This window comes from Lynx canadensis, chromosome B3 (assembly GCF_007474595.2).
Source record: "Lynx canadensis isolate LIC74 chromosome B3, mLynCan4.pri.v2, whole genome shotgun sequence".
Classification (NCBI taxonomy): Eukaryota; Metazoa; Chordata; class Mammalia; order Carnivora; family Felidae; genus Lynx; species Lynx canadensis.
This window is the reverse complement of record NC_044308.2, coordinates 83,221,523-83,248,409: the sequence shown is the minus strand read 5'-3', so window position 1 is coordinate 83,248,409 and position 26,887 is coordinate 83,221,523. Positions and strand designations below refer to the sequence as shown.

At 44.6% G+C, this 26,887-nt stretch overlaps 1 protein-coding gene across 1 annotated transcript in view; it reads right to left on the bottom strand.

The window, feature by feature from the left end:
* Positions 1-14,894: 14,894 nt before the first annotated feature.
* The window catches only part of NPAS3 (neuronal PAS domain protein 3), a 751,527-nt gene continuing 739,534 nt past the window's right edge, over positions 14,895-26,887 (bottom strand). Inside the window, exons 10-12 of the mRNA XM_032593522.1 lie at positions 21,798-21,945; positions 18,105-18,229; positions 14,895-16,309 (exon numbers count right to left, since the gene is read on the bottom strand). Coding sequence (XP_032449413.1) covers positions 14,952-16,309; positions 18,105-18,229; positions 21,798-21,945 — 1,631 coding nt within the window. The 3' untranslated portion in view covers positions 14,895-14,951. The remainder of the gene's footprint in view (positions 16,310-18,104; positions 18,230-21,797; positions 21,946-26,887) is intronic.

Here is a 26,887-nt window from a genome sequence, read left to right as displayed (position 1 = left end):
GACTTTTTCTCTGAGCTGTGACCATGTTTGATATTGAAGAACAATTCAGATGATGCTTCTGAGGTAAGTGGTTTCACAGAAGACACCACCTTGCAACAAATGGTGTATAGAATTTCCACGTATGATCTGTGCAGCCAGGATTGGTTTTCTTTTTGACTGTGAAGTACTCTGCCTTACCAGTGGGATTCTTTCTGTGTCTGGATACACGGAGTTACCTGGAATCCTCACTTGTCAACTGTTGGCTAAAGGTTTAAAGGACCTTATTCCATCCCCCTACAATATTAAAACTTCTAGCTTTTCTTACGTATTATTTCTTGTGCTTTCCCATCCTTGTGCTGGAATGTGCAAGGAGCAGTGCAGGTCCAAAGAGATGGTCTTGAGGAAAGAGCTAGGGAACTTTCTTTAGTGATGACCAGCCAGTTCATCAGTTAGGAGTTGAATTCAGTAGCACAAGAGGCTCGCTCTCCCTACCCAATAACATGGTTTAAACAAGATAGATGATTCAGTTTCATCTAAAAGATGTTCAGATAGTCCATGGCTGGCATGGTATGGTTCTCAAAGAACTAAGTTCTCCTTTAACCTAGTCCATGCCTTCCCTCTTTAAGGTCATTTCATGATCCAGTATAGCTGCTGGACCTCCAGTTACTATGCTGAGTTACAGTCTAGAATAAAGAGGAAAGACTGAAACAGAAAGATGCTGTTGTAGAATATAAGGTTGCCTCGCAGTTGTCAACCTTGCTCGGATCTCACCAGCCAGAGTTTTGTCATGGTGCTGGATCTAGCTGCGAGGGAGGTTGAGAAATACAATATTGTATTCTGGGCAGCACTGTGCTGAAGTTTCGGGCTCTGCGATCAAAGAGAAAAAGGAGAATGGATATTGAGTGGTTAAACGACAGTGTTTGTTACATTGGTATGTAGCTATAGTGGTTAACCAGGGATGATGATTCCATCTGACTCAACTCCAGACTCCTGCAGTTTGGGAACAAGCTCACTCTTTCTGTATGGAATAAAGCCTCCATTGTCTGTCCATTACTTTCTCTCGGAAAAAGGTAAAGACTACCACACAAGAACCACTGTGGATTGTCGGGCCATGCCAAACAAAGTCAACGGATCTCTCTGGGGAGAAATGGCAGTACAAGCGCAGGAAGTCCTTGATACTTCCTTGATCAGCATCCAGTCTGTCTGATCTTCGTGCACGCCGTGTCTTGTATGACTGCAGTGTTTGTTCCAGAGCCCAGGCTGTAGGGTAAATCCATGTGACGCGCACAGGAAGAAGGGGACAGGGTAGATTCCACAAGGGTAAGACTGCCTCAAGTCCGCTTGTTCAGTACCCATTTGATATGAATGGTGAAGGAATTACAGGTTTTCGAAGGAAGACCACACCGATCAGCGTCCAATATAAGGCTGTTCCCTGGAATGCAGCCTTTCTTTTGTCATTTCCTTCAGGTCAGTTTCTGGAAAGGATAGCCATCACTTGCTGTCATTGTTTTTGCCAGAACTGTTTGGCACTTGAGTCTTTACCTAACTTTTGTGCAGCATTTGGTAATGTTGATGCTTCTGGCCTTCTTGAAACCATTTTCTTCCCTGATTGCTGTGACACGCGTCCCTTGACCCTTCTGGCCTCTTCCTTTTCCAGTTTCTGTCAGGGGTTCTGTGGTAGAGCCCCTCCTTAAGGAACGTGGTGGAGGGCTCCTCAGAACAAAGGAAGGCGACGTGGCCCAATGAACTACCATACACCTATGTATAACTCTGACACAGCTCTGTAACTTGGACTGTATCCAATCAGACTGTATGTGTCACCATATATGGGAGACAGAGAAGTAGAACTTGCATTAAAGGCTATATCCCGCTGTGCTTGGGGCTCAGCCTTTTTGGGGTCTTAGCCCAGAGCCCATGCCAGCATGAAAAAAGCTGCTTCCTGGAAAGAAGAGCCTTGGTGTCCCGTCTCTCTGTGCGACAATCCTGCTACAGTTCATAATCCTCTCACTATTCCTTTGACACCACTCAGCACTCCATTCTTGGCCCTTTGCTCATCTTCTATCTGTTTTCGTATGCAGTGGCCCCTGGACCGATGGCTGCCCCTACTGTCTAAGTGCTGATGTCTCTGATGTATTTTAGGACAGATTTCTCAGAGCGCCTGGGTGGCTCAGTCAGTTAAATATCCGACTTCGGCTCAGATCATGATCTTACGGTTTGTGAGTTCGAACCCCGCATCAGGCTTTCTGTTGTCAGCACAGAGTCTGCTTCAGTCTCTCTAAAAATAAAACCTCAGTCTCTCTAAAAAATAAACACTAAAAACCAACAAAAAAACCCCAGACTTCTCTCTAGAGATCTAGAACTGTTTTCCAATTGCTCACTGAACATTTCTGCCAGGATTCCCCGTAAGCACTGAAAACTTACCACATCTAAAATGGAGTTCTTCAACTCCCCTTACTTGTTTGTTTTTCTCTTAAGCCTTTCCTTTCTCCCATATTCTCCGTCTTGGTAAATAGCAGGCATATCCCCAAGCCAGAAATCCGGGAGTCATGTCTCACTCCTTTCTTTCCATCATTTCTCTCCATATCTAACCAATCACCCAAACCTCTTCTTTCAGGTTCTCAGATCCACCCCCTTGCCTCTGCCCTCACCCCTGCCCTCACCCAGGCCCTCATCCTTTATCGCATGGGATATTGGTACAACCACTTCCTAACTGCTTCTATTTAATCCTGGCTGTCCTTGAAGCTGCCATCAGAGTGACCTTTCCAGTACAAAAACTCTATTATGTTACTTCTCTGAATAAAACCCTTTAAACTTCCTGTTGCCTATAGGATGCCATTCAAACTCCTCACCGTAACATTCAGGGTAGCTCCCTAGTTGGGCTGCTGCTTGTCTACATGGCTTTTTTGTAGGACCCCCCCAAAAAATAGTTGCCCCTCCCCCATTTCCCCAGGCATGTGCAGCCTAGCAGATGCAGGAGGGCTTAGAAAGTGGAACATGTCTTTATATGAAAACAAGGTATCCTTCCATTGGGAGGATACAGCCCTGCATAAGGGGATGGGGCTTAGCTTAGCAAAACTGGGGCTAAATCCATCTCATGAAATCGTCAGCTGACCTATTTCCATATCTACACACATTCCTAGATGTGGCCATACTCCAGTATGTTGAATTATTTGCAAGCTTTATCTTGACGCCATGATAGTGATGATGCTTTCCAGGAACCTCCCCCTCTTCCTCTAGCACCCATGGTTAACTCCAACTTGTCTTTCAAGACTTGCTATAAGCATCATCTCCTTCTGGGAGGCTTCTCCGCCCTCATAGCCTGAATTCCTTGCCATGACTCAGTGTACCCTAACACCTGTCTCTGTGTCTGCCACATGACTTTGTTATAATGTTGTAATGATTAACTTTTACATTTGTCTCCCTCTGTACTTGGTGAACAACTTAAGGGCAGAGGGTAATCTTTTATGCATCTTTATATTCCTGGCTTGGTTTGGATAGATTCTCACTAAAGTAATGGTAGGGCAACTCCCCAAAATGAGGCAGAATGTGAGCTTCTAGGTTTAGACAGAACTACAGGGCTTATATTTATTGTAAACAATTAAGAAAATAATAGTACTATTTAGCAATGCAAAACCATTGCAGAACACTCCAGAAAGGAATTGTCATTTATTTATGAGCAAAGGCATACATTCGAAGAGGCTAAATGCTGACAGAAGCAAGGAAAGCCTTGGTCTTTTGAGAGGCATTTTAAGGGCTGTAAGGCAAAATTAGAGCCGGCCAGACATAGGAGACAGCTATGATGTGAATAGGGCAGATGAGCTAAGAACAAACTCGAATTAAGCCTAAGGAGCAGAAACGGGAGCTTCTGTTTAAAACCCACTTTTGCAATTGACTGCATGTTTGACCTCTGGGCATCATTAACCTCTGTGTCTTAGTTTCCACATCTGTAAAGTGGAGATAATAATGCTTCCTTACTTCAAAGAATTATAGATTAATCAATGTCGGGAAAATGTCTCTAACTTGGGCACTCTATGTAAATATCCAGAGTAGCATGTAGGGAAGGAAGGTGTAAATACTAAAGAAATAAATCTGAGCTTCCTTCTCGTTTGTTCCAAATGTTAAAAAATGAAAAATGATTGCTAATGTCCTCATCCTGGAAGATGCTATTGAGGAAAGAGCAGTTAGATTGGTATTTTGGAAAAAAAGTCCTTTGGATGGCTACGTCTTGTATTCTTCCATGTGATTTCAGAATAGAGGTGTCTGCTGAGGTTTGTGACTTCTAGGTGCCTGGGACTGAGACCTCCTGGGTGAATCATTATGAACCAAAAAACGTGCTTACGCTGGGAACGCTTGGCCAGCAAATATGGTTATTGCTTGCCCGGGAGTGGGTGATGATCTTAGAGCCTATGTGAGCTTCCTATTTCTTCCTCTTCTCTCCCCATTGCCCAGCTTCCCTCTACCAGAGGGGTGGCCCTCCATGTGATCTGAAAATTAAAATGTCAAGAATCTACAGTCGGCCCCTCCCCAGCTTTCTAAAAAGGGTAGACTTCCCAAAAGGGCCTTAGGCTTATTGGCTGGCTTGAGGGCCTCAGCAGGCTGAGTGGGGTGATGGGTGGAAAGGAGGAGGTAGATAGCCAAGAGAGGTCAAATTGCCCCACGGGAAAAAAATGGATCCAACACCAAGGTGTTCTTATGGTGCAGGAGGGTGAGAGGCAGGCACAGGGCCCAGAGCAAGGAGGGGGCTGGGCTGGCAAAGGGGAGCACCAAGCGCCAGAGTTGGGGTCTTCATGTGGGGGAGGAAGGGAGAGAGGTTTGGCCTGCTTTTTCCTACTATGAGAGAAAGGTTTTGAAGGGGATGTTTAGAACGGGGCCATGGACTAGGAGTTAGATCTGTCTCTTTTCCATTCTACTTCCTCTCCTTTTAATGAGTTAATGTATTAAGATTGGTCTTGAGGCAGAGTGACTTAACAATAGTCCAGGTATGTTCAAGAAACGGGAAGATTTTTTTTTTAATGTTTTTATTTATTTTTGAGAGAGACAGAGCATGAGCGGAGGAGGGGCAGAGAGAGAGGGAGACACAGAATTGTAAGCAGGCTCCAGGCTCTGAGATGTTTGCACAGAGCCCATCGCAGGGCTCAAACCCACTAACCTGTGAAATCATGACCTGAGCCGAAGTCAGATGCTTCACTGACTGAGGCACCCAGGCGCCCCAAGAAACTGGAAGATTTAAAAATTTTTTTTTTCAACGTTTATTTATTTTTGGGACAGAGAGAGACAGAGCATGAACGGGGGAGGGGCAGAGAGAGAGGGAGACAGAATCGGAAACAGGCTCCAGGCTCTGAGCCATCAGCCCAGAGCCTGACGCGGGGCTCGAACTCCCGGACCGCGAGATCGTGACCTGGCTGAAGTCGGACGCTTAACCGACTGCGCCACCCAGGCGCCCCGAAACTGGAAAATTTTAAAATGAGAGCAGTAGAAGGGCAGCTGATGTTGTAGATGAAATGGCATAGGGTCCTTGAAGCGTTGAGCTGCTTTGCTGGTTGCCTTGGGTGGTGGGGTTTGGGGCAGATCAGACTGGGTCCAGTTCATCTATACCAACAGTGTTGCCTGTCCCTGTTCCTGATGCTCACTGCTGGGCACTAGCTCTACCTTTCCTTAGACACATTTAGACGCCAAGGACAGGAGAATCTGATCTAAGGTCAAGCCATATATACTCAAGGATTTTTCTCAAGAGTGAGCGGTTCCTGGGGGACTGGAAAGTCTCAGATGCTTGGACTGGTATCTCCCTATTGGTCTTTTTAAATTACATTGCTTTGTCTGCATAGCTTGCCGGGTAGAAACAGAGACCAATGAGAAAGTTCTCTTGCACAAGGAGTTAAGGGCAAGCACCACTGTATTACGGACTCACACACGACCCTCTATTATGTACGACCTTTTATCTTAAGGGGGCACTTTCTCTGTTGCTTTGCTAATCATTTATTTTTCTTCTGAATTGTGAAAAGAATTTATTTTTCTTTTGAGTCACTCTGACCTTAAGTGATGTTAACAACAAAGCAAAGTAGTTGGAAGTGCTTTTTGTACTGTTGTTGTGTTTGGAAATGTTAACCTTGTGTTACGGTCACAGCTAAGTGGTTTAGATCAGACCTAAACATCCTGGGCAGCTGTATCCCTGATTTGTATACAGACTTGGATAAGGCATGGCCGCCCTTTCCAAGTTCTGTGCCCACCTCACTCGCCTCTTCCACCTGAAGAAGGAAGCTGTACGACAGGCCCAACCTGTCTGTACCTGTGTGAGCATTATTTAAAAGAGAGAGGCATGTTACTGTATTGCTGCTGTTGGCTTGCCTTTCAGAGATGGACTACTTTTTCTTGATGGGTATTGCCTGAAATGGAATAATAGAATAACCCTTCTGTCTGTTTTTATCTCCTGAATAGGAACTCTTCAGAGACACTTCTTTGGGGGAGTCTGGAATAATTAATTCTCTCCCCCCCTCTCCATCTTTCTCAATGCATTTAATTTAAACTTTCTTAATGAAAACTCATCTCTCATAAACGCCGGGTTGGCCCATTTTGTGTGTGCCTGCTCTGTCCTGCTTTGAGTGATGTGTAAATAAGAGGCAATCTGGTGATGAGTTTTGCTTGTGTGGTGTGGACGGGTGGAGAGGGAGGAGGGTTTGATGAATAGAGGCACCCAGAAAATGTACTTGATAATAACATGGCCATGATTGATGTTGTAATTCCTGAAAAATTATCATTGTGATATAATTATTTGTTTATGAACTGTGCCCTGAGACTCCCAAGTTTGTGATTATTCATGGCACAGATAAAACTCTAAAGTCAATAATTCATCAAGGGTATAATGGTTTTGTTTGGGGGAGGTGTGGGGGGGTCACGTGGATATTACATCCTGTTTCTGACACTTCTGCTATAAATCTGAGAACTCCTTTAGTATGAGGAAGAGCCACCTCCTTACCCTCTGCTATTTTTTTTTTTTAAGTAGCTTTAATAGTTTGGATATATTTTAAAAACTGAAACTAATTTTACTCTTCTAGAAAAATTCTTTCAGCATAGGAACGTTATCTGAGTCATTTTTCTTGGTGTATTCCATGACTGCCAAAAAGGGAGAGTTGAATACAAGAATGAAAACAACTGTGTTTTGTCCTCAGAACAGAACAGGACGATCTTACACTAATCCCTTTGATTTTGATCCATAAAAGGGGACAAAAGGAGACAAAAGGAGGTCCATTCATTTTCAGAAAGTTGATGAGTTTGGCCTCATGATTCCTTCTTGAATTTTGAGGGGGTGATTTGACTCATACATATCAGAAATCTTAGCATCTCTAACCCCATTCTGCCCCCATAGGAGGGCTGATGTGGTACTTGCTCCAATTTTTTCCATTTCCTTCTCATGGTGGTTTTTTTTCCTTCCTCAGCCCGCTGGGAATCTTTGTCATGGATGTATTATGTGCCATACAGATTTCCTAGGTACTGGGGCCAGGACTCACCTCTCCAGCAGGGCTGGGTGAAGCCATCTCAGAGGGCATGTAAAGTACAATGAGAATGAGAAGTGTTTTCACAGGGACAGGCTTTTGCTCCCTTTCCATGCCTAATGAATTGGTGAACTTCTCTCCTTCAATTGCTTTTCACCTAAGCACATGGCAGCATTATACGGTTATACACATAAGGGAGGTGGGAGACCTACCTTAACGAAAACTTGTGAAAAGACCAAGGTGTTCTTGTTGACTAGAGGTTCAAGACGAGAAAACAATTTGATCTGGCTGCTAAGTAGGGACTGTACTCTCAGGCTGTTTTAATTAAGAGCTTAGAGTCTGGGGATACCTGGTTGGCTCAGTCGGTAAAGCATGCTATTCTTGATCTCGGGTTGTGGGTTCAAGACCCACGTTGGGAGTAGAGGTTACTTAAAAAAATAAAAAGATAAAAAAAATACATACCCTAAAATTCAAAATAAAAAAAAAGAGCCCAGAGTCCTGAGCAAGAGATGTAATGGGACTTCTATTCCATGTTGGATCCAAATCACACCTGGAGCTCTGTGATTGGTCCAAGGTGCCATATTTTTAAAAGGACCCATTATAGGTTGAATTATGTCCTCCAAAAAGTTAAAGTTGTAGCCCTCAGTACCTCACCACGTGATAGTAAATTCATTTTCTTCTCATAATACAGTACTGTAAATGTAATTACTTAGGATACAGTCATACTGGAGAAGGGTGGGCCCTTAATCCAGTATGACTGGTGTCCTTATTGGAAGAGGAGAGCATGGAAGAGGACAGTGGGGAGAATGCCATTTGAAGACAGACACAGGGGGCAGACAGCCATATGATGATGGAGGCAGAAATTGGAATGATGTAACTATAAGTCAAAGAGTGCCAAGGATTGCTGGTAACCATGAGAAGCTAGGAGAAAAGCATGGAATAGACTATCCCTCAGAGGCTTCCAAAAAGAACCGACCATCCTGGCACCCTGAATTCATGCTTATATCCTGCAGAGCTGTGAGAGAACAAATTTCTGTTTCAAGCCACAATTTGTGGTAAAAAACAGCAACCCAGGAAAGCGATAGGAAAGCAATGCCAGGGCCTTGACAAATTCTGGTACACCCAGATGACAGTGACCAGGCTAGTGAAGGCATCTGCCACAGTGGCACTGGAGGAAAAACTGGAAGAACAGGTGACAGCCTAGAGAGTTATCAGACCCTGACAGCCATATTCACCTCTTTGAAGGTCACTCAGAAAAAGACTCCATCTAACGCCAGAGGTAAGATTTCAGCTCAACACCCTCTAAAAGTTACAACTATCCAATAGTGGGCTAGAAAGACCTTCACCACTAGAATTAAAAAGATGTGATTTCTACACTAGAGCTGCTAAGATCCTCTGGATGATGCCTGAGCTTACAGCTCAATGTTCATCAGTGTGGATATGTTATTAAATGGTACCTTCTTGAGGAACTGAGATCCATTTACTTAGCTGTTTATGGTAGATGACGTCAAAGTTTACTAAGTTACCGACTGATTGGGCTCTTTCTTCTTCTTCCTTTATTTGTTTTACCTAATTTATTGCTGTATATAGAGTACATTGTGTTATACACACACACACACACACACACACACACACACACACACCCCCATCCTCCAGCCAACATTTATCAATGACCGACCCTGTGCCAGCTGTATGGACTATCCAGGAAGGCAGGAATAAATGAACTTGCTGCTTTATCCATTTTGCCATTCCTTTTTAGGAAATGCATAGAAACTCAAGCTATCCTGCCATACCACATTCCTAGTGGAATCTGCCTCTTGACAAGTTATGTTTCATTTCCTTCCTCCCTCTCTCCCTCCCTCCCTTCCTTCCTTCCTTCCTTCCTTCCTTCCTTCCTTCCTTCCTTCCCTCCTTCCCTCCTTCCCTCCTTCCCTCCTTCCCTCCTTCCCATCCATCGGTATTCTGAAGACCTTTACTGAACAAAGGCTGTTTGTGAATCACTGAGCTAGGCACTAAGGGGGGACACGAAGATGAACGAGGCATGGTTTGTGCTTCCCGGGAGGTGGGGTGGTTTACCAGGTTAGCCCCTCTTCTTCATAATGATTTACTAGGAGATATATGAAAGCAGGAGCATCTAAGGATGATCACTTACCTTAGCATACCAGAGTTGTTTCTTAAGCCTGCTAGTTGTTGTCATTCTTTGGGAATTAAGCCCAAGAATGAGGTTGGTGTTGTGTTGCTATATGATATGAACTATTGGCAAAGGTATTTTTCTTGCTCTCCTAAGTCCTCTATTCTTCCTACTTTTTGAACCTGGGTAATAAGCCTTTTAGCCTGAACAGACTATCTTCTAGGCTTGACAATATACATTATCTCTTACCTTCAATGCAATGCTGAGGCCAGGTTGACTTCAAATTGTTGGAAGCATGTTCAGTGTAAACAGGCTTTGTCTAGGAATAGGCAAAGATGGGGGAGAATTACAGTCCACAAGGGCTAAAATCCATTTCTTTATGCTCAACTGATGCAAGTCTTCCCTCTTGTCCCACCTGCTGCCTTTATTTGAAGTTCTTTTTCTTTTTCTTGTTCCTTATTGCAAAATAAACAATATCAGTATTGGCTGGGAAGGAGAAGAGGAAAGGTCCGGAGGGCTGGCTACAGATCCCTGTTCCGTCCATGACCTGCAACCTGTGGCCTTGATACACTGACTTGCTGCCGGCCTTGTTGGGGAGAGGTCCTGTGCCTCTGGGGCTCGGGGCCCTGGCTTGGCTGCTGGCCTGGTGCTGGGGACATGGCAGGGCTCCTGGCTGTCAGTGGGTCTGAGTCCAGAGCTTGCTTGTTCTCTTTTTGGCCAAGAGATGTTTTTCTATTTCATTAGTGACATAATTTAGCATTGATGGGTACAAATAAAGGATGGGGAACTTGCTGGTACTAAGGGAGGCTTGAGCCTGGGGGAGAATCCTGGACTTCTACCACTTCTACTGCAGAAGCTTGAGATGCAGTGAGGATTTCACTTCATCCGTCCCTGTCTGGCTGCTGCTTTTCAACTCTCCTTGCCACCACTTGCAGACCACAGGGCTGGAGCAGTGTCCAGCAATACAGAGTTAGGGCCAACCAACACGACCATCAGCTGACAGAGGGTCAGCCCTAGTACCACACTCCTCCATTTGCCCTCTGCCTCGGCAGACCCTCCCCTATACAAAGTTCTGGAGGCCACCCGTAGGAGCCGGCCTCATCAGCACCTACCAGACCAAATGCCTCCAGTAAGGTGACTTCAGCTTGCGCTCTGTTCAGGATTGAGTTTCTAGCTTCCTCAGTGTTTTGACTTCTCAGTCTTGCTGACCCTCCAGAGCACAAGTGAAAGATAAACTTTGGAAAAGTGTTGGGAGAACCCAATTCAGTGTTCTCAATTACCCTCTCCCTATTTCCAGGTGTTACATATTTCAAGGACCCATAAAAGGCCAAGGAGAGAAATCTAGGGCCCCACCACCATAACCACATTCCCACATCTGCCAGTCTGAAGCAAGCCTCAATTAATAAAAAGGATCCTCAAATTGGCAAATGTCACCGAAGACTTAAACCAGGGAGTGACCTTTACTGTAGTTGGTGGCTTTGGGACCAAAGCGCCTTTTGCTTCAGCTCAAGCCAATCATCTCTCATCATTTTCTGTAGCGCACGGATTTAACATGCAACCCATCTGTATCCTTATTTGAGAGAGAGCAAGTTGAAGTTTTCTTTCTTTTTTTTGTTAGCCAGCTGACCTGCCTTAAAACGTGACAGGCTGCATGCTGCTCGCTGACCTAACCAATAGGACAGCACGATCGTGACTTAACTCGGCTTGTCTGGAGAAAGAAAATACAGATTTAGCATAAAGAGAAGATATAAACAATGGAACAGTTGGTTATACATTATAGATCGTAATAAATGAAAATATCGAGTGCATTTTCAATGATTAATGTATGGAAACTGTCATCACTTACTGTGCATTAATCAAGAAAAAATGCACACTTGCCGTAGTGGTTAATGTGCAGGCCCGTTGTTCAGCTTTGATAATGTGCATAATAATGCTCGGTATGACAATGAGTTGGGGTAGCTGAAAATTTAGGATGGTTGCAAGTTTGGTGTAGTATTTGGATTAGCATCTTAATCTGTGCCTTGTCAACCTCATCATTACACAAGCCATGCATTTTTTTTTCCAAAACTAGCAAAAATATGGATGTATCTTTTTTTTAATCATTTTTTTTTTTTAAATCAAGAGTAATGACCAAGGTACCTGCTTAAACAAATACTACCAGCATTCATTAGTTAGGATGGTTACATGTAAAAGAAATGATGCCAGATAGTAACAAATCCAAGAGAAGTTTATTATGAAAATGGCACCTGCGGATGAAAAAATTAAGTTACATAAAGACAACCATGTATGTGACATGTATGAGAATCTACAAAAGTATAAAAAGAACCCTGTTGTAAATGAAGTATGTACATTTCTGATTTGCAGCATTATCAATGGTCAATGAAAAAAAATGTTTCAAAATAAGCCAGGCACTCAGGAAGTTAGGTCCGGTTAGCTTCACACAAAACAAATGTACCATAGCTGTCGCTTTGTAATGTTTTAATTTTTCTTTTCATATATATTGTAGAGTTGGTAACACTGCTAAGATTTTTACGAACAGAATATCCCTTTCCCCATTATTCAGCTACTTGGCACCAGTCTCCTCATAAAAGTTTTCATATATTTGTACAAGAAATAGTTAAAAACACAGACACAGTCTTCACAGGTAATGAAGTGTTTTTTTTTCATTTTGTAATTTTAAACACTATGGATTTAGACAGCAGCTGTGATTATCTGTTAGTTTAAATCACCAGAAATCATTTTGACACAACACAGAAACATTTATAAAAGGAAAAAAACAAAAACAAAACAGCTGTCTAGCTGTTCTTTGTAGCTGATAGGTGCATTCCTTTGATTGTTCGATAGCTAGAGTAGAGCTTCCAAAATTAATCTTTAAATATCATGACTGGCTTTCTTCACCTTCTAAACCTACTTAAATCCTTCAAGTAACGTCCCCATTAAAATTTGTGGCATTTCACTTCTTTTAGTTATTATTCCACAGCGATGTGGGCCCAACTCATGGAATCACAAAGGTCCTAGAGGAAACCACTCAACACAGTGATATTCAAAGGACAGCCGAATTACTCTATTAGCATTGCACACATAAACAAATATATATGACAAGTCTATATTCCGTTACCCCTCCCCTGTTGTTTTAAAAAAATGTTGGTTGACCTTTGAAATAATTTTCTGTCTCACTGGTAATTGCTTTATGTATTGCTCCATCAGCCAACCTGGAAGGAAACCAAAGAAAAGCACCCATTGCTTATATAGGTAGAGCACAAGGGACTCTGGGAATGTTAACAACTGAGGCTATATGGCATCAATTTATTTAATATATCTGAGCATTATTCTTCAGTGCTTTGTGTTGCACTCCAGAAGAAAAAAGTCATACCCAGAACTCCATTGTGGGGAAAAAATGGCTCCATTAACCTTGAGCTAGTTAAGAGTCTTTTTATCTCTGAGAATGAAAAAGATTTTGGAGAAGGTGGGGAAAGGAGAGATGGGGGAGGGAACAGGGGGAGACAAGAGAGGGAGGAAAAGAAAGGAAAGGTTGGGAGAATATACACCAGCAAAGCAACAGCAGGAATTTCAAAAAGTGAAACGGAAGATTCACAGACAGTAGAAGCAGCATAGGGTGACATTACAGAGGAAGGCCACCACACAAAAATCACTAACCCCCAAGAATCACTGATTCACTAGGACTGCAGGAATGGGACTGTACCACTCCGGACTAGAGATAGAGCACAGAGAAGACAAAGGACAAAACAACTACGTTAGCTTAGTATATACTGCATATAGAAACACACATTGAAATTGCAATGGGACTGACAGCCAAGGACACGTACACATTGCACACGTTACAGTTCTCACATCTGTTATTAGATGCCTTAACAAACAGCTGCCAAAAATGGAGTGGAAGAAGAATTTATACTCGACAGTCATTTGGAGTGTTTGACACTACACTGATTTCTGGCAACAAAGACAAAATAGGATATTTTTTTCTTTTTCTTTTCTTTTTTTCCTTTTTTTCTTTTTTTTCTTTTTTTTTCTTTTTAGTACTTAATGTGCGGTTTTCAGTTGCAGTTATGTTTGAAGCTTATTAACCCATTCTTTAGTTTTAAACCTTACCGGTTTCAACCTAGAAACAAGAGAACCAAAGGGGAAAAAAATTTCATCAAATCAAATCAGTCCCCTAAAATGCAACCTTTTTTTTTTTTTTTTTTAGCAAGAAGTGATAAAAAAAAAAATCAAAGACATGTTAAATATCCTTTCCTTCTTTTACTCTGAAGTGTTACTGAAGTTGCAAAAATTAGACTCAGTTAGACTGAGAAAAGGGAAAAAAACAAAACAAAGCAAAACAAAAACCCAGATCAACAAAAGGCAGTATGTACCCAAACTGCTCCTCAAATCAGTTTGATTGAGTTTTCCAAAAGCCCCTTTAAAAAGGGCTTTACTGACCCATTAAATTTAATGTGAGGCTATGTTTGTTAGTTGGGAGGTAAAAAATTTTAAGTCCTGCAGCAAACGTTAATGAGGGCTTTGTCTTAACTAACCAAGGAGACTGCAGCAGCGGGACTCCAGACCAGGACAGAACACGTTATTATTATTATTTTTTTTCCCCAAAACCCAGCCCAGGAGCTGCATTTTGTATGAAGACATTACAGATTAATAAATGATAGCACCATGGTTTTAGAAATTAAGTTAATGTTTCAGTAATTAACATTTAGTCCAACTTTTTTTTTTAAAACATTCTAGTCACAGGCCAGAAATTAAGTTTAAGAACCCAAATTATTTTTATGTGCAAGTAAGAAAATCTTAAAATCTTAACCATAAAAAGAGAATTAAATTCTGCATAAAATTCTAAAATACTATCCCCCCTATCTTTAAAGGAATTAGGAACCAAAACAAAAAACCACCCCATTTCATTTGACTTAGTCAAACAGGGCACATTGTTTATGCTTGTCTCTTTCAATCTTGATCATATCAAGATCTTTAGGAAGAAAAACCCAATGGTTGTCACTTGAGAAATCTCTTGACCACAAGACTGAGTATTCTATGGCAGAGGCATATACAACATTAAAGACATCTTAATAAAGATGCAAAAGGAAAGCAAAACAACCCAACACACATCTTAGAAGGAGACAAAATGGCAGGCAACTGGTCATCTGACTCTCGGAAGGCGAAAAATAAACATATCTTTACAGGAAAGAATAAGTCAAGTTAAAGAAAGAGGGGGTGGAATGGGGGCCGTCGTGGTGAGAGAGGACGCTGACCTGCTCGAATTCAAAGTGCTAGAATTAAAAGGTCTAAACGAAAACGCCGATCGACGATGCCTCCGGGCGGAGCCCTGGCCCGCGCTGGGCGGCGCCTCAGTCCTCCTTGCGCTCCAGAGTCTGTGCCGCGTGGATGCCGTTGCTGTAGACGGGGAAGGGCAGCGTGGAGAAGAGTCCCTCGGCCGTGGTGAACACGTTGCCGGCGGGCATCTGCGTCAGGCTGGCGGCGCTCACGGCCCCGCCGAACGGTCCCGACATGTTGAGCCGGTGCACGTGGTGGTAGAGCATCTCCATGGGCGTCTTGGGGTCGAGGCCGAAGCCGGGGCTGTTAACGTCCACGAAGTTAACAGCGTGCGCGTTGGGCAGCAGGTTGCCCTGCATGGCCAGGGTCACCTCTGCGGGCGCGTAGCGGATGGTGCCGGTGGTGTAGACCCTCTGCGCGGCCGTGCTCGTGGCGGCCAGGGTCCCCGTCACCCTGTGCACCAGCGGGAGCACGACGTTGCCCGCCTGCAACCTCTGCAGCGCCTCCAGGTCCCCAGTGTACAGCAAGGAGTTGGACGCGCTGGGGCCGCTCCCGCTGCCGCCGCCGCCCCCGCCGCCCCCTGGGTGCTTGTCCCGTGGGGACGCCGAGAGGGGGGGCGACAGCGGGTCTGAGGCGACGGGGGCCAAGGCCGCAGTGGCCGAGGCGCCGAACTGAGTCTTGCGGGCGGCGGCGGCGGCGGCGCCGTCGGCGCCAGGCGGGGTGAGGACTGAGTCGGGGATGGCCACGTGCAGGCCCCCGCCGCCCCCGCCGCCCTGCGGGGACGGGAAGTGCTCCGAGCTGGGGGGCTTGGTCATGCTGTAGGGGGACTCGTTCCTGGAGATCTCCCGGTTGGGCGGGTAGTTCCAGATGCTGCTGTCGTTGTCGAAGTTGATGGGTTCCGAGATCTCCGTCTTGATCTTGAGCACCGAGGCACTGTTGGGGGAGGACAGCAGCCGCGGGGGCTCCACCAGGCCGGCGTCCAGGCCGCCGGGGCTCGACGCGCTGGACAGGCGCCGGCGGCTGGCGCTGCCGCCCTTCTGCCGTTTCCGCCTCTTCTTGCGCTTCTGGTGCTTGCTGGAGGCCTGCGCGCCCGCCTCGCCCGCGCTGTCCGAGTCCTTGGCGCTGTCCGACGTGAGCGACTCGCAGTTCTGCAGCCGCAGGTCCGACTCGCTCTCCACGTAGCGCTCCACCTTGATCTGCATGGGGCCCAGTGCGCCGAAGCCGTCCTCGCCCGCCTTGGGGTTCTCAAAGTCCGAGTGCTCGAAGCTGTCGTCGCTGTCGCGGCTGTCCGGGTTGCTGGAGCTGTGGCCGTCGTCGTTGCAGTTCATGTCGTTGTCGCAGGCGTTGCCCGACTTCTTCCGGTCGGGTTCCGGGTCTTCGCTGTTCTCGGACTGATTACCCTTCTCGTCGGACTTGGAGTTCTCGTTGTCCTCTGCGTGGGGCCAGTGGCCGGAGGTGGCGGCGGCGGGGGAGGAGAGACAAAAGACACCACATTAGCAGGGCAGCGTCCGCGTCGCACGTGCTGGAGGTGGGGGGCAGGGCTGGGGAGGTGTGTTGGCCCACCTGAGCTGTTCCACCACCTTTGCTACCTAAAAGCCTGGGCTTTCTCTCTCTGGAGGGCCTCGATTAGCTGGGCCTTTACTCAGAGTGTGGTTCATAGACCAGCGGCACTGCATCACCTGGATGCTTCTTTCAAATGCAGAATCCCAGCTTTCCACCCAGGCCTGCTGAATCAGATTCTGTATTTGAACGAGATCCCCCGGTGATTGTTTAGCACATTAACATTTGAGAAGTCCTGCAAAAATATTCAGGGAGTCAGGGTAAATAACCTGGAATAAGATGTCAGTGACACAGAAACATGATGGTATGCAAGGTGACTTTCTACAGACGTCGGCCCCTTCCGTTGGTGAATATTTGTTCATTATTGAAGACCACACTCCCTATTCCTAAAGTTGTTTTTCTCTATAGCACTTAGCCATACAGGGAATCAGATGGTGCTTATTTTCATTTACTTTGATCTCTTCCTGCAACAAGAATACAGGCTCCACGGGGCAGGGAATTTTTTTTTTTTTTGTTTTGTTTTTGTTTTTTGTTTTTTGTTTTTTTTGTTCCCTGCTAAATACTATGTAAATAAGAAGCAGAGCCTGTCTATTCCAGAACTTCTGCCCTAGGAAAGAACTTTCAAATGAATGCAGTTTAGGATAGGGAAACAGTCAAGATCCTCTGTGCTTTTCACCTCCTTCCACTTCCCTGAAGCTTTGTCTGGAGTAGAGGGATATGGGCTCACAGGCCTGGAGAGCAGGTGCCCTAAAGATGGGGGAGGGTCGGGGGTGGTGGGGAACCCTAGCCATCTGGCACATTATAGAGAGAATAGATTTTCCCAGTAACACAACTCAGAAGATTTAGGGACAATGCTGATTTTATAGCTGTGCTGTGATGCTTTCGGATGCAGCCTGCACTAGAACTTGGGCGGATCACGTAACTACTTCATTTCCATGGAAGACGGTGGGTTAGAAGAGGCTCAGGCTTCTTTGCAGCTGTAAAATTCTGTGAAGTTCTGTGCTCCTTGGCTCTAAGTGTGCCTGTGGAGCGGGGGTTGGGGGTTGGAGGAAAGGTACATTTTTAAATTAACTTTCTTGTGTTCCAAAGAGCTACTCAGGGTACTTTCCAAAGAGTCGTTTACCAATGTCATTAACTATCCTGCTTTGGAGGCTCAATCCCAGCTTGGGAAGCATGTGAATATTTCGGGTTCGAAGCTGCAGGCGGTCTTATAGGTAGCAGAGATCGTGCTGCCTCTGCTTCAGGTAAAGAGGCCAAAGCTTACTATGGGGTTAGGGCATGACTCCTTCTGTGTGGCCAGTGGACGGCTGACATTGAGTGATTGCTCAGTCTCTCTCTGTATGTTTTTGCGCATACAGGCATATTGGGATGCGTGAATTGATGTGTATAAATATATACCTTCACATACATATGCTTATATATACAATATATATGCATGTATATATACCACATGCATATATGTATACATCCATGTGTGCACATATGTATGTGGTGGTATACTGATATACATACCTATGTGTACAGAGAGTCTATCAACTTGATGTGACATATGTCTCTCTATGAAATTTAACAGTTGCTCTGCTCTGATGGTGGCCGTCTGGCCATTGCCCACCCCTCATGTTTGGATAGGCAAGCAGTCACTGCAGAACATGGAGAAGTAGTAATACCTGTAATACCTGAGGTATCTTTAGAGTCTGATTCAGAGTCAGATGTCTCCGAAGATTCTGAAGTTTTCTCTGGCAGATGGGGGAGCTGTGCGATATCCATGGGTGTGTCCTTGTACTCGGGGTTACTGCGGGGGAGGGAGGCATTCGTCAGGAGGGCAGACACCCATTCCGCATGGTTTGCTTTTGACCATCTTCTCCCCACTTCCTTGCCCCAAACTTTTGGAGTTTAGAGAGTTTAAAAGACTGCACGTGAAATCATTTCTCTGCTCGTTATGGGACTTTGACAGGAGCTTGGATTTCATGTGCCGGGGTACAGCCGCACCCTGCTACAATGACTGAATACCCAAATGCTACAGGAAAGCCACTAAAAAGCTTTTAAATAATCAGGTAGCACTGGGGGCCAGGGAAGTGTGCCGCTTGACATCCCTCCCATCTAACACCCGGGCGGGGGGGGGGGGTGGGGGGTGCGCGGCGGGAAAGGGAGGCTGAGAAGTACTCTCAACTATTCCTTCCTATACCTCCTGGTGTGCCCGATCTTCTCTTGGGCTCCTAATGAGTCCGTTGCCTCAGTTCCCTTGTCTTGGTTCCTTGATGGAGCTTCTCAGCTGTTGAGATGGCTCTAAAGCAACTGATGGGGGAGGTGGGGGGGGGATGTGCGCAGAGCCCTCGGCGTCTAATGATCTGACAGATGCACAGGTGCACCTTGGGATGCATGGATTATGGCTACTGAACTGTCAACACACCCATTACAATCACATTTTCAACTGCTCATGTGGTGTTCACCTGTGGCTTGTTAAGCTGGAACTCTGATTGCAGCGGGGAGAGTCCTAGTGTGAAAGAGGCCCTAACAGAATGTCTCTACCCCCATTTGCACAAATGTGCTTAATTCTTGTTCTATTTTTAATTCAGAAACAAGCCTCTTCTGGAAAAGAGAGTGTGTTCGGTCAGTTTGAGTTCATTATCTTCTAGAAATGCCACTTCAAGGCCAGCCCAGTGTGGGAGCAATGAGGGCTGCTGTAATCTGAAGCCATAAGGAAAGCCTCTGGCCTCAAACTGCAAAGTGCTGCTTCTACCCTCCATGATGGCCCAGCCAACCAGAGACTTACAATATAGGATTAAGGATTCATTTGTCAACCTCTAGTGAGATTGCTGTATTGAAGAGTCACTGTTTCAGTAACCACTAACACTGCCAATCGCTGGGAGGGTTAATTCACTAAGATGGATCATCAGGCATTTACTCCTTAGTGTGAATTAGCTTCAGTAGCAGAGTTTTCTGTAGATAATCAGATGAGGCTAATGGTGGGAAGGTGGCCTTGGCACTCAGGCTGTCTCTGAACACTCTGGAGTCTGTAATTCTACCAACATGTGAGGGAGTAGGAACAAGACTGGCGGAGCAGTCATTTCAGAACAGGGAAGGACCGTGTTGTCCTTCCGGATGGACCCAGAAGTGAGGGATTCTGAGAAGGAAGAGGTGGCCTGAAAATACTGCTCAGGGAAGAACAAAGAACAGGAATGTGGGAAAGAAAAACAAACTTCAGTGAGCTGCTCTTTTGCTAATATGCAACGATCGCTATTTTGTCAAGGCCAAGTGCTTTTCTTCTAGATCTTTAGTCTCTAGAAGTGATACCAATGAATGGCAGACATGGTGGGAGTTTTCTCTGCTAAAGCCCATCCATATTGATCTCCTTTGGTCCAGATGCCTTGGGGCTTCCCAAGTCACTTGTCCCTCAACTTGCAGCCTTTCATTATTGAACTCAGGGTGAGTCTTGAGGTCAGCCGGGAGCTGTCTACCATGTCTGAGATTGAGGCTCTTGAGCCTGAAAACTGGTCTTGGGTACCCAAACGGCTTCCTTCCTCTCCCTATGGAACTAGACGGACTAGAATCACCAAACACTTAGGTGCTTGTATCATTTGATCCCAGGCTAGATCAGTGGTGTGGATCCACAACTGCATGGACTGACGCCTCCTTAACCCTTCTCATTCCCTCCATTTGGGGGCAGAGTAGTCATGAGATGGATGAGGCAGTAAGAAAGATCCAGATGGAAAGATATCTCCCTGAACCAGAGTGACAAGCATGTAGATTACTTTAGTAACCTATGTTACATCAGCATGGGGGACAGGTACCTTGCAGTCTGTGGTGCCCCTGTTACTACTGTCTGATTTTTAATAATAATGGGTCTCCTTGGCACAACACCATTTCTGACTAGCAAAAGAATGTTAATGCCACAATACCTTATTCTATTTTCTCTTTGGCATGTGAGGTTTTTGTTTTTGTTTTTGTTTTTTTTTTATAACCTTCTGCATTACACATAGCCACTGTTCTGTAAACCTCTTTGTAAAACCCATCTTGAGCATATCACAAACACAGGGGAAAGCGTGCATGAAAATCAGGCCTCAGAGAAAGCCACATGAAATACACATACTTGGGCCTTTAGAGAGAATTAATGTAGAGTAGAAGAGGTCAAAAAAGGAAAGAGAAAGTAGATAAATGAAGACTCTTTTAAGTGGCGCACATTAAGGCCCTCTCTAGAGCTATAATCATTAGTGTCTGATTGATATGCTATTGGTAGCAAGCACATTCATGCCTTCAAGTCATTGCCCTCGTACGTGAACACGCTCTGAAGGGTCAGCGTGCTGACGAGCCACGGTTGCCAGCATCTCGGCTCCATTTGGCTGTCTCAAAGAAAAATGGGATTCAGGTACTCCCTGTCTAGATTATCAGCCAAAGGGCACCAACTTCCATTCATAAGACCGATCAGAGGCTCTCCTACTCGGACCGCGTGTGGGTCCTGCTTGGTGGCTTTAAAGCCAAGAGAAGCTCCAAACTGGAAAGACAGTAGTGGGAGGGAGCCAGGCCTAGTGTTCTAATAACCTCAGGACAGGATTGGTGGAGAACCTCCCAGAAATCTTGCTGCCCAAAGCAGACCCCCCGGGGCCGTTGCCCTCCGTTTTCTTTTTGCTAGTTTGACTCCAAAGGCAAAAGTAGATGAGGAAGGAGGGAGAAATGGGGTTGTAGACTAGAATTTAGGAAGCTGTTGAGCCTGGCTTCATTCATGGATGTAAACGCGAGGGCACATTAAAATAGCAGTGAAGGGTGGGATCACACAGCATTAGGCAAAAGGAGAGCGCCTTTGTTTATATACTGATAGTGCCTTGATTCTGGCAAAGCAGCTCACTTCGCTTACCAAAACTTGAATGCCCCAGGGAATCAGATGCTATGTAATCTGTGTAAGGCTTCAAAGGGATGGAATATAGGAGGCAAATAGTGAACCCTGTCACTTCTTCCCCATGCCCTTTTGCTTAATCTTCTCAAGGATGGGAATGCATGAATGTAGGTTCATGTGGTGGGGAGAAGGTGGTGTTTTCTTGAATGCTTCATCTGTAGGCAAAAGTCTGCATTTGTTTTTTCTTCTAGCCTGAACATTTGTGGGGAAACCAAAGCAATGTCTGTAGAGCTGCCCAAATGTTGACAGACCAAGAATTACAGATAATTTTGTGACTCTGCCCCGGAAGTCCCCTCCAACATAGCTCTGATCTTTGCATATGTCTTTGAATCTTGTGGAAAGAAAAAGCAGAATTTCCACATAATTCCACACCAGATACTGCCAAAAGATAATAAAACATGTCAGCTATTAACCACGGGCTGCATATTTTATAACTGACACAGAAATGAAAAAGAATTAGAAAATATACCTAAGAAGATAATTCACCCAGATGATATTCTTCTCATTTGCGTTCTTGGCATTAATAGCTATGGTGGCACTAGACTGTATCCAAATATATCCTCCATTCTTCTGCATCCAACGATAGTACTTCGTCACACACTGGCCCTTATTCAGCACTGGGGGAAGAAAACAAAACAAATGGAAGGTATTGTGTATTAGGACTGGGACCAAATGATAATCATCCCCGTAAAACCGCCAGTTTAGAAAGGGGAGGTCCCGCACTAATCCAGGGGGGCCCTTCTGTATGCTTAATGTATAATGCCATTAGTAGGACAAATAAAATCAACAATTCAGTGGAGCGAGGGTTACTAGCATTTGTAGCAAGACTTTATTCCATTTTGGGCAGCCATGGTGTGAAGGAAAGAATAAAGGGACTACAAATCTTGTTGGCTCACAGAATACCTAATGTGGTGTGGATATTGTCAATGGGTTTGACGTCAGACACTAACAAAGGAAAATTTGTATGTGATTTATTCATAGCTGCGAGGTAGATCTCTTTGAGATTCCAGATATTTGAATGGTTCCGAAGATGCTTCACCCCTGTCTTTGATCATTTCACCTCAGTGCAAGCAATATCAACCAGTGTCCTCACACATCTGTTCCTTTTGATCTTGTCTAGCAGAATTTATAGTCCATGTATGAACAAAATTTACATTGGTCAGTCAGGGGAAATTCTGGTGAGACTTTCCTGAATGTTGGGACAAAATAAATTCCCCGACCAAGTCAGAGAGAAGCACTAGCCTGAGGGAGGCACAGAATTGACTTGGCTAGAGCCAAACAGAGTGACAGCTCCACACAGGCTCTGAAATATGGCCCCAAATGAAGGAACAAGTAAAAACAATCAGTAATGTGAAACGGTGCCATTAAATACCCACTGAAGGAGAGCTTTAAAATGCAGATGTTAAAAATGATACTTTAACCAAAATCTTGCCAAGTTGAAATTGATTTGATTTGTATCTGGGTACTCCTGAGCTAGTAAAAGGGGAAAGTGCAGTAAATCATCCCCAGAAATAAAGTGCTATGGAAAGGAATGGTTTAAAAGGATGCCGGAAACGTGCAAAACCTGCTGTTATTACTTGGCTAGGAATCTCAGCAACTCCACACCCCCCGAAAAAGCGCGCCAGCTGGTTGGCCACTAGAGGGCAGTGTGCACTCGTCCACGTTGCCCACTTTTTGGCATGTCCTTGTCTCCGTCTGCTAAAATGAAAAACCTCTAACTGCTGTAATAAATTTGGCTAAATTAGCTGCTAAATGGTTATCTCAAGTAATATGTATTTGCATTAATCATCTTGCTCTAAACCAGAACAAGCCAGAGTCCTAAAGACGTAGTAAATTCATATTGTCCATTTAATTACGGCTAATAAGTGCTTCATATACAATAGTTTCATGAAGTACATTTTGATTTTTTTTGGGGGGGGGTTGGATGGGTAAAGGGAAGTCACTTTGGAAAAGAGCTGTGTTTTAAGGCTGTTGAAGCTCATCCGTCGTGTCTAAGCCATTCCTCCTGGCTCCAAAAGTGATCAAAAATCAACCTCCCCGTATTCTATCCATAAATAAACATGTACACTTCGATGTTTTTCTCCCAGTCTCCCCTTTTCTCACAGTGCATTGAATGGGTGGTTGTAAAATTTAATAATTACGTCTTAACAGGTGCTTGAAAAAAGATTTGTTTTGATGTGTGTTTCAAAAAGTGGCAAGCACTATTCTGAAACTATTCAACAGTTGAGGGTATTTTTAAGGCCCGGAACTGTCACACCTTCTCTTGGTGGCGGGGCTCCACAGGTAGCATTGTACTCTTCTTGTGTCGGCAATTGTAAGTTCTGCCATTCTGCATGCATGGCTTCCCAGGCTACAAAACTGCGTGGTGAAGCTGAAAGCAGTGAAATACTAACTCTGCCATACAGCTCTTCTGTCAAACCATTGTTGCATGCAACAAGATGTGCTTTTATTCAAATCCTCTCAACCTGGTTAACTATTAATAGAGGAATGACGGGTTATGAAATTCTGCCCACTATTTTCACGGAGAAAAACTTCTAGCACCCCAATCAACGATTGGTGCATAATTCTATCTGCTGTGTATCTGGAGAAAGGAAGAATTTCAAAGGGTTCTAGGATTGTTGACAAGGGAAAGAGACTAAGGAGCCCCTTTTTAGAATCCCATGAAGAAAACACTGAGGTGCTAGGCCGGAGAAGCCCAGCCCGTCTGGGGATTGCGGTCTGGAATGTGACCCTACATAGGCAAAATTAAAAAAATTATCCCCAGAACCAGACTACAGTGCACAGAAAGGGGGGCAGCGTGAGAAAGGAATTGTAAAGTTAAATGAGAATTGGCAGGATCCACATAAAGATTACCCCCACCCCCATTCCTTATAATACCTTCTCTTACTTAAAAACAAACAAAGAAACGAAATCTCAGTTCTGAAATGCACAGCCAGCAAAACATCTGCCTCCTTGGTGGGCTCCACGTACGTGCTGTGAAGGGGGCTGAAAGACTGATGAGAGGGTGTCGTCTTTTGGAGTGAAGGCAATAGGACGCTGGGTCTGATTAAAGTGCATCTGTTTCCTGAGAATAAACACAAATATACTAGGGCCCATGAATCCATTAATGCAGCCTTCTTCATCACCCGGGCCAAGGGCTGTCTAGCAAAGAGAGGAGATCGACCTCAGAGAGGCAGGCTTGGTAGGTCTTCATGTGCGGAAGTGGTTGTGGAAGGACTGACGGGGAAGGGTGGGCGCCCCCTCAGGCTCCTTGGGAAGTCAGGCAGCTACGTGAGTGCCTTCATTTGCTGTGGTGAACACCCCAAAGCAGGTCCAGGAGCCCCTCGTGGTCGACTGAAGAAAAAAAGTTTGACCTAATCCGTTCACTTGCTCTGGGCCAGCCTGACAAAACCAGTCCTGAGAGGTAAAGGTCCATTCTGGCTTGGACACAGATTATGACTGTTTCCTGAAGATGAGTGTTTTCTGAATGAGACCTCTGTGTGTCAGTGGGAAGCTAGATAGTGAGCGATAGGGCACTGAGTTAGCTTCCACTATAGCAGGAAATGTTGACCAAAATATTGCCCCAGTTGTTTTTGTTGTCCAGGAGGTCCCATAAAAAGAAATATCGATGGAATTTTGCTTCCTTTAAAATGAACAAGGAGTAATTTTTGCTTGGGGCTCCAGAATATAAATTTATGACTTTGGGATGAAGCTTCTTGCTTTAAAAAAAAAAAAAAATCTTACTGGCAAATCAGTTGGATCATTCCAGCTGCGCCAGAGGCAGGATCTGACAGCTTTTTCTGAGCTCATGTGGTCCTAATCAGCTCAAGAAGAAAAGCCACCTTGGTGCCAGTTTGAAAGAGATTTTTAGTTTATAATAAATTAGGCAACTTGAAAAACACAAAAACTTTTTCACTTCTCTTTAATCCAAGGGCTGTTTTTATTTGTGAGTTTTAGCTTTAGATAACTGAGAAAAATGAGAGAATGTTTGTGTCAGGTTATTTCCTGAAATCCCTTTTGTGGGGAAAATCCAAAGAGCGCATGATGTAAGTTACTTGATATGGAAGTCCTTAAAAAAATAGCTAATTGTCCCTTGAAAAGAGATACACACTCAACAGACCAAAGACCTGAGGAGTAAATTCGTAACACTGTGCTCAAACTATAAAGAGAAGAAGCACAGAGAGAAAGAAAATTTATTTACGTGGATCATAGTTTTCATTTTATACCATGATATGGTCTGAGTACTTTTAACACATAACCTGGCATCTGCCCTTTGATTTATCCCAAAGTTTGCTTTTTGATACCCAAAACTTTTGCTAGAGCAGCCTGTGTGTCGCTCACTGGATTCACTGATCACATCTCTAGATGTGATTCACTTACAACATCTCTAGAATTATGTCTTTAAAGTTGTACCAGAGGAACCGGTCTTTCTTTAAGGATCTCACAACATCTCAATGGCCTTTTCTGAGCTCTTACAGGGTAATCATGAAGATGCGGGGAGGATAGGTGCAGTTTTTCCCAGGTTCGCTTGCAATCTTGAATGTTCCCGGGCATAATTTGGAGCGCCTCTGCTACCACGCGAGAACTTGTTTCTTTTACTCTGAAGTCTAGGGCAGAACCAATCATTCTCAGTAGCTGTTGCTCTGAGGAGAACCAAGAAGCGGTCATCCGCACCGCCCCACCTTCCAGGCCAAAGGTGCCTGTGAGTTATAGACTGTGCTCTTCAGAGGACAGAGGTGAGCCCCACATTTGTGACAAGACTGTAACAAAAGAGACTTAGCTCCTCCTGGTTGAACTGCTGCAATCCTGCTTGGTTGGCAATTTTCGGCTATTAGTGTCCAAATATCACCCACCCCTAACGGTGAAGGGAGTGGCAAATACAGTTTAATCAAAAGAAAACTGCAGAGAACTTCCATTTTAGGACACGTGACTTGTGTCAAACACACGCTTCCCCCTTCCCCTCCCCCAAAGGCTGGATGCTCAGTTTTATTGAATATTGTTCAAAAATGTCACCTGGTCTCTTGGTTTGAGCTTCGTGGCAGGCGTGCAAGAAATGTTGCGCTTGTGGAGGAAAACTCCTCTCTCCGCTAAACCTGACGGACTCTTGCTGAAGCGCACATCCATGGCTCAGCACACAGTCACCAAACAGAGGGATTTCAGTTTTCCTTGGGAAAACTTTGTCCACAGAAATAGACCGATGATTGAAAGGACATAAAGGAAGCCTGTGTCTGTGGCAGGAACATAATTCTGTTAGTAAATCAAAACAAATCAGTACAAGTTTGCCTTCAGAAATATGGAGAAAAAAAGAGAACATGGTCCCTTCCTGTTGGGCTGTTCTACCAAATCAAAGCCAAAGATTCTAAATAGTGAGTTACTTGTGTCTTCAAAAGAAGGAAGCAGTCTAATTCGGTTTGAAGAGGAGATGAACACATATCAAAAGCGGTCTTTTAGCGAAGTGTCTCACAAAAGGACATTTTAGGGGTTTGCATATGCATTAAAAAGCTGCAATACTTGGCGTATTCAGGTAAGTATAGAATAAATAGGAAATGGTGAGATCATCGGAGATTGCACACTTCACAT